We start from the raw sequence: 16,816 nt of genomic DNA, 5'->3' as shown, positions 1-16,816 counted from the left end.
CAGTTGTCCATTTAACGTTTATTTTCATGATGACCTTATTTTGCTTTTTTCTGTGCCTATATTGGACAGTGTTCTTCATCAGCCTTTGATTTATCCTTCATTATTTATTTTGTGGTGTTCATTTAATTTGGGGCCTTTTAATAGAACTTGAGCTTATGAGTATTTAACTGTCAGTCACAGTGAATCGTTACTGATTTATTTCATTTATTGTATGGGCACCATCGTGTTGAAAATTGTTCACTTTGGCTGTTTGGCCAACATTTTATTGGTTGTCAGAAGATGATTTGAAGATTGTTCCGCTTAAATTCAAACGCAATTAGGAAACTGGTGCAGAAAAATAGGCCGGTATATTTTTTTAAATGTGCACAAGGTATTGTAACAATTTCTTAGCTCTGGGCACACAGCAGACTTAGATCACACTGTTTTCAAACAGAAACTAGACTGCCCCAATGTGTAATTACCATGCATCAAAGGAATCTGAATGCCAGATGAAACTGATGGCTCTATGAACTAATTTATATATGCGTTGGGCACTTGGCACTTTTTGTAATTACTAGACTTGTGCATGTGTTCTTAATTCTGCCTATTGTACTGAATTTTCCTGTTTGCCTGAAGCTCGGCTACTCTTCAGCTAAATGTTGAATACATGTTCATATCTTCTAGTATGTAAGTGGCTGGTTCATGTAATATCTCAGGTGAAGGAAAGAATATATTCTTGGCTTCATGCAGAAGTATAGAGAGAAGGGTGATTTGGAGGTGTAGAGAAAGTGGATGGATGCTTTGGGTTCTAACTTTCAGGAGTTGATTTCTCAATGAATCCATGCAACATTTTGCTTACATGAAACCTATGGTTCCATATTTCTGAAGGCTTTGCAGATTCATGAGAACCTCCAACCCGGAGATCCAAGCATTTAACACTACAGCTAGAGAGCCTTTCCATACGTGTTCTGCAGCAACCTTTTAAGGCAGTGTTCTTTGCTTGTACCAAAATTCAACTTGTTCACAAGAAAACCAGTTTCTTTGTGAGCAGCATGAATGGATTCAGATCTGAAAGTCCAAAGCCATGGAGTCACGCACCAGGCGCAGGTGTATCAGAAAGTGCCAATCAGGAGGCTCCATGGAAGAACTTTGGCAGCTCTCTAAATGCTCTTTCTTTTGGATTTGTTGCAACAGCCATATTAATATCCATGTTTCTTATCATGGCAATCTTTGAACATTTGCTCCAACGAAGAACAGTGTTTGCTAGAAATGCTGCTGATAGATCATTAGATTCCATCCCCTCAAGGACTCAAATGCATTTGCTGGAGAAATTTGGTCATCCATGCACAGTAAGCCCTTAGCCCCCTCTTCATTCAATTCATTTTCTTTGTATCTCGATTGAAGAATTCTCCATAGCAAGCATTGTCTACATAGATGGTTATGTTGGTTAGACCTGCCAACTTTAGGAACATGTTTGCACAAAGATGTTGTATCTTGGTATTTTCTGTGGGTTGTGTTTGTAAACCTCTTTATTTGCAAAATGAACTAACAAGTACTTAATATTCTTGTAAACAAAAAGAAAATTTTGGGCTTCTTATTTCAGGCTTTGATTTTTTATTTTTTTATTTCTCCCATTAAGCAGGCCTGTTTGTGGGCTTGCGATTCTTTTTGCTCCCTCTTCTCTAGGTTTGATGTTCTGATTTTTTGGAAATTGCCTATTAAGTTTGCTGAAGATTGGTTAGAGCACTAAAATCTACTTTAAAAAAAATCACCATCTGCTGTCCTAGGGGCTATAATTTGATTTGAGCATGTTCTATGTTGTTCTCCATTCTGCAGTAAATGTTTTTTGTGGGGCTGTATAACAGCCCATATCAAGTTACAGTTGATGATGATGCATGTCTTGATAAGTTAATATGCATTCTGTTGTTGAAAGATCATGCTCTGTATGACTGTATCATTTGACTGTCTTCCCCCATCTGCTGGTTAGGCACTTGAGTAATTAAATAAACTATTAAGAGAAATATCTTTGTGCTCATGCCAGTTTCATGCATGGGCACATTTACTTGGCTTGGTTCACACGGTAAAGCTTTCTGATGCCTGAATGGTCAGGGGTCCAAATTCCCTCCCCTTAGTGCTCCCTTATAGATTTGCTAGATGAAGGTTTGTATGTAAAGAATGGGTTCTATCTTAATACAATTTAATTAGTGGTTGAGAACCAAACATGCATAGGTAACATGTGGTTGTCTGATCCTAGCACGCTCTTATATCGTAACTGAAATATGGTTTTCTAATCACACATCAAAGAAAGAGTCAACTTAGAATGGTCTGATTGTAAATAATGGCTTCTATCTTGATTGCATACTTGTGTAATTTATATATAGCCCATGACAGTTAGGATGGGATGCTGAAGTTCATAATATGCTTCTTGATTGGCTGAATAGGAGCCACACTCCTAGGTTGTCCAGGAGAGTCTTGCAGTTGCCGGTTGTCTTAGTTAACATGTGATCACCTCTGATATTCAGGCAACTCTTAACTAATAATTTATCGTCAGCCCAAGAATATTTGCATTCACTTCATAGTCAATAGCAACAAATACCCCAAAATAGCAATAAATATCACATTCATAGATCTCCTATAGACAATAGGCTGATATCATCCTTGCCTAAATATGCTGTCACTGGAATCCATTCCTTTATTTTAGTGTTCTTTCTTTATCTTTTCATTTGGGTTCTTTTCGTACAGTTTCATCTTTTATGTTGTAAAATTAGATTGATGTCTCCGCTGGCTGTAGGTGTAAAGGCAAATCATCTATTTCCACTATGTTGTAATTGTGGTTTGTGGTTTGTGCTTTTTGTAGTCCGATGTCTGTTTGTTCTATTGTGTACTGCTGTCCTTAGGCTGAACCTTTGTGGATGCCAGAGATTAGTTTGTCAGGTTTTGTTGGTTCGATTAGGACACATTATGTGATTCTGTGCTTCAAGAGCCTAATACTTGTATGAACTCATAGAAGCACATGTTGGGTACACTCAGGCACATCACATATTGTTCATCTAGGCTCATTTACAGAGAAAAGCAAAATCTGTAGAGCCATAGAACAGATGCTTGATGTGCTGGAGTTTAGAAAATATGGCAAAAGCCATTGTAATTCTCTTATCTTAGTTTATCTTGTCTAAATTTTCAGGTAGTCTTAACAGTTATTAAAGATGAGTCTTAAATTATTCTATACTCTATAAAGCATTAGAATTCTTTCTTGGATTTAAAATACTCTGTGATTGAATTATCTGATTGTTTGCTTCCTGGTTATATTCGTTCTTTTCTGTGCTAATTAGTACCACATTGCGTACTATCCTCAGAGGCCACTTTCATTTATACAAGTTTAGTTGTGTGGACTGCAGATGCCAACAATGCACCCATCAGATTTTTCTGTGTTGATGCCAGGACAGCAAGTTCCTACTTTCATAGCCCAGCCAGCTCCTCTTCCTTGTCCAAGAGAAGGTGCTTCTTGGCCTTCTCATGAACATGGACTTAATGTTGTTTAGTTAGCAAACACTCTTGCATGTGATGAACCTGTAGAGAGAGAGAGAGAGAGAGAGATGAATAATGTACAGAAGCAATGAAAATCCAATTTTCATACTAATGCTTTGGGGTTTTACACTGATTTGACATAGCAAACTGATCATAAGTCTGAAATGGAGAAAAGGATATTGTCTGCAATGGCGAGGCTACGCGAGGAACATGATCAAAGTGGTGACTTCTCAAAGTGCCTGCCTTACAAGTCATCCAACTGAGCCGCTGGTTGAATCTATAATGAGAAAATTGAACTAGTTAAATCAGGTTGTTATCTTTGCAATTGCATTTGGCTGCACCCACTTATCAAAAAGTTGGATGATACGACAGTGTAATAGGTTGCCACTGACTTGAGTAGTGATACAAGAATCTTGTGGGCAATAAGAGTGCCTGCAAGCAGGGGCGGAGCTAGGAATATAAACTAGGATGACCACAAACCCTAGGGCTAGCAAACAAGACAAGCAGCTTGCCGTTCGGCTTGGCTTGGCTCTTGAGAATCTTGGTTCGGCTCAGAATTTGAGCTTGGCGAGCCAAGCTACGAGCCGGCTCGTTTAGGAAAATCAGCTGAGCACGAACATGGCAAGCTCTGATCAGCTTGGCTCGTATAGGCTTGTTTTACATATTATATATTTATATATTATACATTTTATACATATATTGTCTATGCTATATACATTCAATCCTATTATATATGTTTTGTACATTATTAAACATATATTATATGTATTATATGTATATTTTATATATTATCAAGCTTTAAAAAACACTTAAATAACCATTTTTTTTAGTAAACGAGTCAAGTCGTGAAGGGCTTGGGCTTGGCTTGGCTAGTGATGAGCTCACAAGCTGAGCCCAAGCTTGGCTCGTTTACCAGCCCTAATTATATCAAACCCCTCTATTGGAGAGATTTTTTGGTAGAACCTTAAGGGGCACCGCTGCTGCTGCGGAATGATAGATGGGCTGCAGCAGAGAAAGCTTGAGAGAGAGAGAGAGTCAGGTGGGGCACGTAAAAGATTAGGGTGGGCTCTGCCACCCTGATCCTTAATAGCTAGATTATAATGAGAATTTACATTCCTTGCACTAGATTAAAATGTATGAGCATGTATATCTTCTAGAAATGCTTGTTTCATATCATTTTCCCCTTTATTTCAAAAATTCACAAATGGGAACACGAATGGCATGCACACCATTCAAATAAAAGGTGATTAAATCCTAAGTTGACGATTTGCATTTATGGCCATAGACAAAATGTGAACAAAACTTAGGATTTTCATCTTTTATGGAATAACACTGAATCTCTTTCAAAAATCATCATATTTTTTAAATATTTTCTTCCTTTATCAGAGTTTAACTTAAAATTAACTCAAAATATATATCAATGGTCATAGTCAGGATATATTGAGAGTTAATTTTATTTTAAACTCTATAAAGGCACTAGAATGTGTTTTATTCTTCATTTGAATTTAAATATGATTATTATATAATACATTTTATGACCATAGTCAGAAATGTATTATATCTTCAATCTTATTTCAATTCATTTAAAGAATGAAATATGCTTTTCAATATCCAATTTTCAAAATTATTTAAATCATTCATCATTTAGGATAGAATTACATCATATTTTTAAAATTCCTTTCCTATTATTTCAAAATCCAAGTGATCTTGAGATATATTTTCAAATATCTTCTTCACTTCTCAAATCAATCTTCAATTCTTATTTATAAATTCAAATTTATCTTTCTATTCTCAATTCTATCTCATTTCAAAATTCAAACTTCAATTTCAAAGCCCAATTTGACTTTGAAAATTTGAATTCACTTTTATATTCAAAATTCAAATTCTAATGAATCAATTTCAGCTTTAAGTGTAGCAAAAATATCCAACTCAATGCATTTAGGCTGACTTACATGAAAAGATTCAAAACCATAAATATCAAGGATACTGATAGATCTACCAGTCCGCCGCTTGCCTACTTCTAGTAAGACATTGATTTGTTCTACTAGCCAGTCAAACAAACAGGCATAGATTGACTTTGCCAATGCATCTCTTGTATCAATGGCCTTGTCAAAAGAAAATAATGTCAGATTACATCATCTCAGGAGAAGGGTGTGAAAGGAAGATAACTAAAGATAAGACTGCAAGTCCTCACCTGTGGCAATGTTAATTTTTGAACAATATTGTCATTTCTGACACACATTTTACGAGTTGATAAGGACGACAAGAGATCTAAAATATTGCATCCTATCAACTTAGCAACATTATGCACACCTGTTCAAAGGAAATCATGACAAGTTAAGAAGCAAAATCTTCCATTCCAAAAATCATGAAAAAGAAATTATTAGATATTTACAACAAAAACAAAAATGATGAAGAAAGCAACCCTATCAGTCAAACACAGTTCTTGATTAACATCAATTTTTACAACAGTGATTGTGGATGAACCTCTCGTTTCATGTTATTAGATCCTAGTGTTTCAATCCAGTTCATTTAGGTATATGCTCTAAGTAGCTCCCAATGTTTCAAAAGTTCTCTCATCACTTCTAGCCTTCTAGCTCTGGGTATATATCTCATGCAGCTCTTTCATTTTGTGTTAACAGATCCTACCATCTCACAAGCCAATGTTCTGAGCAGGATTTTAAAAGGCTAGAGCTGAGACTCTAACAGGCCTCCCGTCAATGGTATAAGAAGTTCAATCAGGTAATAATGAACTTTGGATTCACTGAAAACATTATTGATCAGTGTATTTACATTAAGACTAGTGGGAGTAAGTTCATAATTTTAGTTTTATATGTTGACGATATTCTTCTTGCAACTAATGATTTGAGTTTATTACATGAAACAAAATATTTTCTTTCCTCTCATTTCGATATGAAAGACATGAGTGAGGCCACTTATTTCCTTGGAATCGAGATCCGTCGTAACAGAACTAAGAGTGTCTTTGGCCTCTCTCAGAAATCCTATATCCTTAAGGTTCTTAAAAGATATGTGATCGACACTTATAGTGAAAGGGGATAAATTGAGCTTAAAGAACTGTCCTCGGGATAATATTGTGAAGGCTTAGATGGATGATGTCCCATATGCTTCTGCAATTAGCATTTCCCACCCTCAACCAAGTCCCCCCCTATTGGGAGGTTTTTGGGTCGGTGGGCACGTGCCCACCCTAGCCTTAATGTGGCTCTGCCACTGCCTGCAAGGAATTGGCACAGTATGAAAGATTACTAATGTGAACCAAACTGGGATCCATACACACATGTTCTACACTTGGAACTGGACTCAGACCAAGATCTGAAACTAGTGACAAATATTGGTGAGAAATTGAATTCTCATGGTTTTACCGTGAGAATTTGACAGGCATTTATCTACAAACCATGAAACCTCATCAAGAACGATCCTTTCATACACAGGAAGGGAAATGATTTCATGACCAATCTAATGAGTTTGAAAACTAAGCCCCCTACTGTTGGTCACGACACTGTCATCAACTCAAGCTGTTGAGCTTGAAAATTAAGCCCCCACAACCGCTTGCAAAATGCAAATCTCTCATCATGTGTTCCCTTGGTGTCCCATCTTGCATTGCTAATTCCTAAAGCATCCATGCAATACGTGGAATGGCTAAAAAGTTGTTAAATACTGAATGCATAACTTCACGTTCACAAGACATGGAAAAAATGGCATGTGAAAAAGTGAATTACAAAAAGAATTGGCAAACGGCGGTGGGTTTAATTCAGTTTAAATTTTATAACACGAGGTCAAAAAAATGGTCACCTATATATAAGGCTTTTCCTTAAAAAACAAGCCATAGGAATTATGGGCATCACCAACGGGAGCTCAGCGTGGTTGGTAAGAGCTGTCAGTGCATGTCTCCTTGTGGTGGAACGTTGCAGGTTCAAACCCCAGTGGTACATTGAATAGTAACTGTTGGGGTCGGCTAACCTCATCTTGCCTTTCAAAAAAAAATAAAGGAATTATGGGTATCAAATTGAAGACTCAATGTGATCCAAACCCTAGACCCAATAAAATCGGATCCATAACTAAGTTTTTTTTTTTTTTTTAAAGGCAAGCTGGGGTTAGGCAGACCCCTACCAGTTATAATAAAAGGATAACATTGGTACTCTAACTTGCAACGTCCCAACACAAGGTGACGTGCACTAGCTGCTCCAACCAGACAAGTGGAGCCCCATTGGTCATAATTAAGTTTTCTTGCCAAGTATTTTCTAATTTTTTTTTCAAGGAATTATTTTTCAAATGTAAATTGGATCCTTTTTTTCTGTTTTTCTGAAAAAAGGTAGAGTTTCACTGTTCTTTTTGTTCTCAAAGTTTTACAACAGAGTTTTGCTAATTATGAGAAGTAAAGAAATGCAGGCTTGTACTTATATCCTGGCTCACCCAAAATTACTCATTTGGCTTCCACTGAACCAACTCAAAGGGGCAAAGCTTTCAAGAAGCATAACAAGATTTCACAGATTTTCCAGGGATAGTAACATCTACAGGCACACATTGTAATAATAATACAGACATTCTTTAAGCAATTCAGACTCCATTCTCACAAACTCTTATGGCACACGAAGGCAAAAATTACACCAAAACCACAGGCCCATCCTTCCTAATCAGAGACGTAGGTGTCGGTTTCTTGTCCAGAATTGGGCTGGAGAAATCCTCCGCCTCATCATCTGTTGTGATTGTCAAGAGCGAATACCTTACACTCAGTGAGATCTTACCCCTCTCCACCATCAGCCTCGCCCCAGTCACCACCCAATATCCCGGAATATCCTGAGGCCCTTTCGTCATCTCCGTCATATCTACAAATTTCAACATCTTAGGTGCTTGCACGGGAACAGGCGGCCCTCCAGGGTAAACAGCTGAGTTGATATTAACCTCTTCCACCCTCGGCGGAGGCCGTTTCACAGACGTGAAATGGGTACTGATTAGTGTAGATATGATCCCAGACTTTTGTGCCATGCCCGGCGATCCCTCCCAATCTGATTTTCGCACGCGAGCTCCTGCAACTAGTGAGAAACGGAGTCGCAAGTAGAGTACCTTCTTAAATCCAACATCACCAACATGGAACTGTGCACCGGTGACGATCCATGGATCATCACCACGGTCCACTGGAGCTGTACACACATGAGAGAAGCTCTTCCACTGGACAGCTTCATAATACTTGCGATTCTTGACAGTCTCATCCACATGGAAGTCAGGATCATCACTGACCTCAAAAATCTTTGGCAGGGTAGAGAGGTGCTGGAGGTGGATGGCTAACCGATTGTTTTTCTTTCCTTCTAAAAACAGCCGAAGGCCTGTTACCGGCCTCTTACCCACATCAACCTGCAGTGTATCAGTCAGTAAATTGTAATTAAAAGAACCAATTCACACTTCAAAGGAACTGGGTTGATAACTGTACAACTGAATAAGCAGAACCAAAACCAACTATCGGGTAAGCAAAGCTTATGCATGCCATAGAAAACCCAACATGGCATTACCAAGTTATCAGAATAGAATTGCCACAGTTGGAAAGTTTGCTTCTTGAAAAAAAACTTGGGGAAAATTCAACTCCTGTTTGGAAGTTAATTTCCATGGAGATGTAAATTGATGCATTTTATTCATCAAGAAAACGCCAACTCTTTCTGCATATAAAATGACTAGTAAGAAGATTTTTAAAAATGCAAGGTGTTTTTTGTTGAAAATCAAAAAATGGTAAAGGAGCTCCTAAAGGCAATAAAGTGCAAAAAGAGCTCTATTAGAGGATCGAGCATACCAGGTCAGTGTTAACGTAAAGCTTGGGACCCAGTAAACTGAACTGGAGAGCAGCATTGCTCTGTTGTCTCCTTTGAGGACCGAGGGCAAGCTCGCTAAACACCGGTGCCCATTGCCTTGGCAATTGGAATTCAAAGAACTGGTGAAGTTCTTCAATTGGAGGCTTATCTGCATAGAACAAAGATTGAAAAACTTCTCACAGATTCGTACATTATAAGACTGAGCAAAATATTCTACTGTTGCAACAAGTATGATAGTTTTCTTAACTGTCTTATGAACGCAGACACACAGGCACACATTCCTCAATTTTTTTATTTGCTAAAAGAAAGCTGTTAATCCATAGTTAAAAGACACACACATGGGGTCAAGAGAGGGGTGGGGAGGAGGAAGAGGATGGTGGGGAGGAGGAGGAGGATGGTGTGGTGGATGGAGAGAGAGAGCATCCACATATTTTTTTTCTAGTTTGAAGGAAAAAATAGTTGGATTCTTCCTTCCTACTCGTCATATTATTCTGTGTACGTTACTAAAAAGCTCTCAGATACACCTAACCATAGAGAAAAAAACACCATAACCAAAAACGTCTTTTATATCTTCTTTAAAACTCATATGAACAATTCAAATTTGCACCACTATCCCCACTTTAATTGGTCACGCACACAAATCTACATGTGTGTCTCTGTGTGTGTACGTTCATCTGACCTTCATAGCATTTGCATTTGTCAAGCTGGAAAACGGTATGCTATCACCTTTAAAGGTGAAACAGGGTTTTGTGTGTATGTTCATCTGGCCACCTTCATAGCATTTGCATTTGTCAAGCTGGAAAACGGTATGCTATCACCTTTAAAAGTGAACCAGGGTTTTATTTCATAAACCGTCCTTGTTTCTTTCTGTTAATCCATACTCTCCCTCATTCTCACTGAGAAGAAATGTACACTAGTTAAAGAAAGAACCATCTAGACTTGCAGTGGAGATAAAGAACCATCTAGACTTGCAGTGGAGATATAAATTGATGGCATGACTTGGGAATCAAGCAACTTTTTTTTCAAAAGAAAGGGATCAAGTAACATATTAGTTAAAGACAGAACCATGTAGACTTACAGCGGAGATATAAATTGATGGCATGACTCAGGAATCCACTCCCAGGAACTCCATTCAAGAGGGATGTAATGGGAACAAAACTCATTGAGATCACATCAGGGTCAAGAGGGACAGTAGTTAACCATTGGTTATGGGATAGGTTCTTATCACTGCCACCCCTCCTCTTGTAAACAACCCCAAAACCCTGCGTAGACAGTAACAAAAAATTGAAGTTCTCCCATGAAAAATCAAATTGAATCTAAAAAATAAAAAATACTGAATCATTTATGCAAGAAAATGCTAAAGCACCTCCTTGCTTGGTGTACACATTGATCCACTGCAGATCTGAAAATTTGAAAGGTTCTCCAGGTCATCATGCTGCAAAATAAGGCAATGAACAAAATAAATGAGAGCTTTAAATAAAAAATAATGCAAATTAGCAACAGCCCATGTTAAACCCGGTATATGTGCACTATACTTGTTTTTCAGCATTTTAGGGAGAATAATTCTCACTTCGTCTTTTTCTCAGAAAAAAAAGAAAAATATTCTCACCTTGTCCCTTCTGGAAACTTCTTCAGAACCAAGGCTATGATGCCCACTTGCATCTGAAAATCTCTTATCAGCTATCGCCTTTATTTGTTTTTGAAATTCAGCAGGCTGAAGATTTGAGTTATGCTGCTGTTTCACAAAAATTACATCTTTCCCACCCATTTTTACACCGACCACAATATGTGTACCATACTTCTCAATAAATCTGAAAACAAAAAAAGTTGGAATAAGACAGCCATAAGTTGCAATCAAGGTTTTGTCACAACTTCCTCAGCTCATATGCATCACCCAACTCAACTAGATTAGCATCTGAAATTCCATATGCAATCTACTGCAGTTTGAATGAGTAAGACATGGGATCAAATGTGGGGGTTGATTGGTACAATCAATGTTTTTAAAGGTTTTTGACGGGCATTAAGGGTGTATAACTTGAATGCCCTTCATCACTCACAAACGCAGCATAGAGGCTTATGAAATTTCATGAAGCATGGGCCTCACACCTCCTTTTAACTTTTTGTTGCGGTAGACTGCTAGGGCCCTCTAAAATCAGTACATACCACTCTCTGGTTACCTATATAAGTTATTATTGTTTTTTACCATTTACCTTTTTTTTTCTTATGTCCATTTGCACCTTTTTTTGGCTACATAGATTACATATTTGCACTTGCATGCACTTAACTAGTTGCTCAAAAAACAAAAGGATGCCATTAGTAGGCCTCTATGTTTCTCCAACTTCCTGTTGCTATGTTTTAATATTGATTTGTTTTTACTCTTTAAGGTTGTTACTTATTTATACTTTATAATTAATGATTAAATATTCTATTGTATTAGTTGTAGATTTTTAATATTTTTCAGTTTAAACCTTGAGAAATATTAAGGCTTACGACTCACTGGGCCTCGAGGCTTATGCCTCTTTCATATTTTTAAGATAACACTTCATATGCCTCACACGTTTAAAAACCTTGGGTACCATTACCCCCATTTAAGCTGATGGGTCTTGGTTTTAAGCCTCACCAGAAGCCATCTCCCACCTTTGACTGGCCAAGGCTAGCAACTTAGCAATAGTTAAGATATAGAGAAAAAACATGACACGCTTGCAATTTACAGTCCAACTTTTGCAGGCAAGCCCTGTCACTAAAGACACAGAATATTCAAGACTAGTAATATTTTCAGAGAACCAACGACCCTGACAGAATCAGCAAAATACCAAAGACCGAAATTTGGCAGGGAATAGTATTGCTGCATATCAAATGTAAAGTTTGTGCAAAAGATTATGTGAAACACTGTATATCCATCAACCTATTTATGTATGTGAACATAGAAAAGAAACTTACCTAGCCAATACAGCAGGATCCCATGAAGATGGGACTTCCTTCTTAACATGATCACGCAAAATTAACTGGGATCTTGTTAATGCAACATCAAAGAGAGTGATGAACCACCCATCAAATGCAAGACTTTTGGTACCAGCTGCATCCTTTTGCCAACAACCAGAAAACTCAAACATGGTATTGAATAATCCAGATGGGATTTTCCCATTGAGTGATAATTCCTGATTGAACTGCTCTGACATCTGCAAAATAGTACCTATTCATCAGAGAGCATGGTGGTAGCTTACATTTAAAATTGAGAGTCTTGGCATTTTCATATTTAATGGAGCAACTTGCATATAATCATCAAGGTGCAATCTGTCACTGAATGGAACAAAGAGACTGAAACTAGTCTAAGAAAGAATACGGAAGGAAATTATGAACTGAAGCTGAGAAAATATTTTCTGAATAAGGGATAAAAAAGAAAAAGAAATTTTCTAGCACTAGACATACCCAACATACGCGGTGAACTGGGGTTGCATGATGAAATTTCTACAATACCTCAAAGAGCGTTGTAACATGTATAATTCACAATTTATATGATAATGTAAAGTTCACCACTAAAAGTTTCATTTAGAAACAATTTTGGAGTTTCCATATTTGATGGGCCCAACAATGGAATTCTCATTGTGTTCATACCAAGCTTCTCTGGCTATCTGGACAAAATATCTGAAGAGCAAACACCCACTGCCAACAAAATTATCGTGTGAAGAAAAACAATATGGATGCTACCCATGTAGAGTAAAGATTAGATGGGTAACAAACTGACACAGATGGTTGAACAACAGAGGGATATGACGAAAAAAGCGCATAAGTCTGAGAACCAATTTTCCTGCTAGAGAGAAAAGGTTGATGGATGGAGAGAAATACCCTATATCTTACGTGGACATTGGACAATCTCCGACCAGCTTCTGCTTAATAACATTCAATTTGATGGTGGAGAGAAATACTCTATATCTTACGTGAAAGACGTTGATATCCAGCTTGACCTATTTCAAAATTTTAGCAGTTTCATTCAAATTAATGAATTTGGAGCTCCAGCATATGCCAATGGGAAGGAAGACAACAGCACCAAGATTACCAAGATTGGAAAGACCAAATTATTTTCTTTTTTCTTTTTTTGATAGACAAGTTGGGGATAACCCCCCGGGGATTTCAACCCAAGACCCCTCGGCTATGAAAGTGACACCTAACCATCTCATTCCTAAAGCTCGAAAGTATTTGATTCATATCTCCCAAAAAAATGCTATATAACTAAAAAAGAAACAGATCATGCAAATATGATAAGTAAAAACCTAATGAAAACCCAATGAACATAATAATCCACCAAAACTCCACAAAAAGAAAAAGAAATCAGTCCACCAATTACTATAATAATCCACCACAACTCCACAAAAAGGAAAAGAAATTGCACCAACAATTACAATCGACCACAACTCCACAAAAGAGAAGGAAATAACACCACCAACTACTGTAACAATCCACCACACACACACACCCCACACACACAAAAAAAAAAACACCACAAGTTACTGTAATAATCCGCCACAACTCAAGAAAAAGGAGAAGAAATCACACCACCAGTTGCTGTAATAATCAGCCACAACTCAAGAAAAAGGAAGAGAAATCACGCCATCAACTCGTCTTCGTAAATTTGCAAACTGAAGAATACAGCAACCTAAGCACCTCAATCGATCAAAGAAACTTCTGAATTCAATGGGCACTGCAAAGCATACCTGCTGAAATGACAACACGTCCGATCTGAACCGCATCCGCTCCCCCTTGTCACACTTGATCAACCTCGGAACGTTCGCAACCGAGATCCCGCCCGGCAACGTGACATCCTGGACCTGGTGCTCGTCGAGCTCGATCAGGCGAGGATCGGGCGAGTGGAATTTGCAGTATTTGAGCCGAAGGTCGACTGCAACGTCGTAACCGAGCCCTATCGCCCCGATCGCCATCTCTACGGCACTCTGCGGGGATGCCCTATGTGCCATTTCTGGAGCATTCCCCTCGAATTCCGAAGAAGTGCACTGCGATCAGCCTCTCCCGTAAACCATCCGCAAATTCCCGATCCTACAAAACCCTAAAATCCACGCAAACCCAAAATTCCCGGCAAAACAATGAAGTGAAACCCTACACCGCAACACGAAAAGCAGACGGAAACCTTAGAATTCCTGCACCCGTCCAGAAAGATCCTGACTTCGCAGCTCAGACCGAAACCCTTATCTCCTTGAACGATCAAAAATCAAACCTCTAGCCTTCCACCAACCAGCGCGAAGCTTCCGTTCCGGATCTCTAATTTCCACTCAGAATTCCAGCAAAACGCCACAGAATCACCCTTTTCCCAGCTCCTCTGAAGAATCGGAAACCAAGCCCTAGCTTTCCCACCAACCTCCCCGTCGCTTCCGCTCCAAAAACCTTAATTTTCACTCAGAATTCCACTAAAACCCCACAAAATCACCGTCTCCAAGAATTTAGCTATCTGAAACAGCCAAAAAATCACCGAATCGATCATAAAACACAAAAAAAAACCTAAAAAAACTCTTCGAAAGAGCTACAAACCCTAGCTTCTACCTCCGCGAACAGAAAACAGATAAACAAAAAAAGACCCAAAAAAATAGTGGAAAAGAGACCCTCCAAGAGTGAATCGGAGATCAAAACCCTTACTTTTTCCTCCTAAATCCCGATCGGAGAAACTGCAGATCGAAACCCTAGATTTTCTTATATGGGCTCCATTTTTCCGCGATATTTTTATTTTTTATTTGATTTTAATAAGAGAGGTAAAAAAAAAAAGACGACGCTATCGATGACGACATTTACCCTTCCTCGGTCAAAAAATTACTGTCGCGGTGGGAATCTTTTTTTATGTGATTATTTCTATTAAAAAAAGTGTAATTTTTTTTTTTTTACAGAGCACGGCGGCTCCATGGCTTACAGGAGATAGAATTACGAGAATATCCTTTATCTTTATGCTAACGGGCCGCGTCAGCGATAAATATCTGGTTACTTTCGGGTGAATCAGATCCGGATCTGGGACAGAGTTCGATCTAAAAATGGAATTTGGATCGTGACCAGATCTTATTAGCTTTGTAAAGGCCACTCCTTGTGAAATGTAATATGGATCTCGGTAAGATCCAACTCTGATCATGGCTTTTTAACTTTTCACCTTGCAAAGTAAGATTGGATCTGGTCCAACCATAGGCCGTATGCATCATTATTCATATTTGGCTTGCTTTGTCTGAATCCAATCTATATAGATTATTATGAATTATAATTAGTAAGTTTATAATTAAAACAATATTTAATAATTTGAGAGAAATTTCTGAAACTTTTGACTGTAGTTAAAAAAAAATATTGCATGGGCACTATTTTCAAGATCATGAAAAAGGTGATTTTTTTTTCACCTGTTTTAAGTGGTTAATATATCACGATATATTGAAAATATCTTGAATTGTTGTTTCTACATGTAGGTAGGGTGTCAACGGGTCGGACCTCTGCCAAAATGGGTAGATCCATACCCGGATCTAACAAGAAGGTGTCGGTATCGGATCCGGATTGGATTCGGAACTTATCATATATTTTATAAGAAAACCATTTCCAGATCCGATAAAGATTACATAAACCAAACCCGGTCCACTAAAATAATTTTTTTTTTTGCATTGAAAATTTGTGGATCTTAATCAGAAATCGCATCAGATCCGGACTTGGCACAAAATTTCATAAACCATACCTGGCCTGTTGACTTCATGGGTCTGACTCAATTAGTTAATCGGACCTCTTCTTTTGTTACCAACTCCTGACCTTATCAGATCCAGTACAGGTAGGGAATGGGTCATACCCAACCCATTGACACCCCTATATATTTGTCACGAGTTTTATGCATTTTAATTAAGAGATTTTCAAACAAGTAGGGATGTGCCCCAAGGGAGGTTGGCCTACTGGAGTGGGGCCTTGGCTGCTAAACGATCGCTCATGGTTCGATTCTCATGGGGATCACCCCTTTGTGCATGCCTACACCTGGCATAGGCCCTGAGCCGGCGCGATCTGATCTTCGTGCCAGCTGCGATTTCTTAAGGTTATAAATTCAAAAAAACAAGTAGGGGTGTAAAGGGTTTGAGTTCAGATCGGACATGGCTAATATCACATTTGACTAATTGGATATTGGCTAATCTTAATCGGGGCGGAATAAGATTCTAATAGATAAAAGCCCATACAATATCCAAATTTTTGCAAGTAATCAGACAGGTATATCTGTCAAATTTGATAGCAAAATTCAAAACCACATCCAAATCTGATTATAGTCAGATATAGTTTTGGCTTAGGGAATCCTATTAAAATGGAACCGGTTAAGTCATATCAGATAAAGTCCGATCCATTGACATCCCTATAAAAAAAAGGCAGGCGTTTATTTAATCATTTCAGCTTGCATTAAGCACTATGCAAATCATTTGTGGGCCTACGGGCGCATTAGATGCTATCCTCACATTATTATTACTTTTATTTAATTTTTTATC

General features: G+C 38.1%; 2 protein-coding genes across 2 annotated transcripts; one reads left to right on the top strand and one right to left on the bottom strand.

Annotated features, from left to right (window-relative positions):
- The first annotated feature begins 1,031 nt into the window (after positions 1–1,031).
- Positions 1,032–3,518, top strand: LOC149817323 (uncharacterized). The gene is made up of 2 exons (XM_089987063.1): positions 1,032–1,328; positions 3,375–3,518. Exons 1-2 carry the CDS (start codon positions 1,032–1,034, stop codon positions 3,516–3,518), a joined length of 441 nt encoding a protein of 146 aa, XP_089843189.1.
- Positions 3,519–7,984: 4,466 nt separating this feature from the next.
- Positions 7,985–15,047, bottom strand: LOC149817322 (MACPF domain-containing protein At4g24290-like). The gene is made up of 8 exons (XM_089987886.1): positions 14,970–15,047; positions 14,036–14,784; positions 12,264–12,502; positions 10,933–11,134; positions 10,690–10,758; positions 10,402–10,585; positions 9,305–9,471; positions 7,985–8,874 (listed from the first exon to the last, which is right to left on the bottom strand). Exons 2-8 carry the CDS (start codon positions 14,294–14,296, stop codon positions 8,125–8,127), a joined length of 1,872 nt encoding a protein of 623 aa, XP_089844012.1. The 5' UTR covers positions 14,297–14,784; positions 14,970–15,047; the 3' UTR covers positions 7,985–8,124.
- Between the last annotated feature and the right edge of the window lie 1,769 nt (positions 15,048–16,816).

Source organism: Nuphar pumila, chromosome 14, assembly GCF_984573655.1.
Source record: "Nuphar pumila chromosome 14, dmNupPumi1.hap1.1, whole genome shotgun sequence".
NCBI classification, from domain to species: Eukaryota; Viridiplantae; Streptophyta; class Magnoliopsida; order Nymphaeales; family Nymphaeaceae; genus Nuphar; species Nuphar pumila.
This window is presented reverse-complemented; position numbering and strand designations above follow the sequence as displayed.

Bases quoted from the DNA above. Each gene is read 5' to 3' on its own strand.
- LOC149817322 (XM_089987886.1), bottom strand. From the start codon at position 14,296: ATGGCACATAGGGCATCCCCGCAGAGTGCCGTAGAGATGGCGATCGGG. The intron at 11,135-12,263 runs GTAAGTTTCTTT...TTTTGTTTTCAG, and splicing joins GATCCTGCTGTATTGGCTAG to ATTTATTGAGAAGTATGGTA. The intron at 8,875-9,304 runs GTATGCTCGATC...GATACACTGCAG, and splicing joins TTTACGTTAACACTGACCTG to GTTGATGTGGGTAAGAGGCC.
- LOC149817323 (XM_089987063.1), top strand. From the start codon at position 1,032: ATGAATGGATTCAGATCTGAAAGTCCAAAGCCATGGAGTCACGCACCA. The intron at 1,329-3,374 runs GTAAGCCCTTAG...TGTGGACTGCAG, and splicing joins AATTTGGTCATCCATGCACA to ATGCCAACAATGCACCCATC.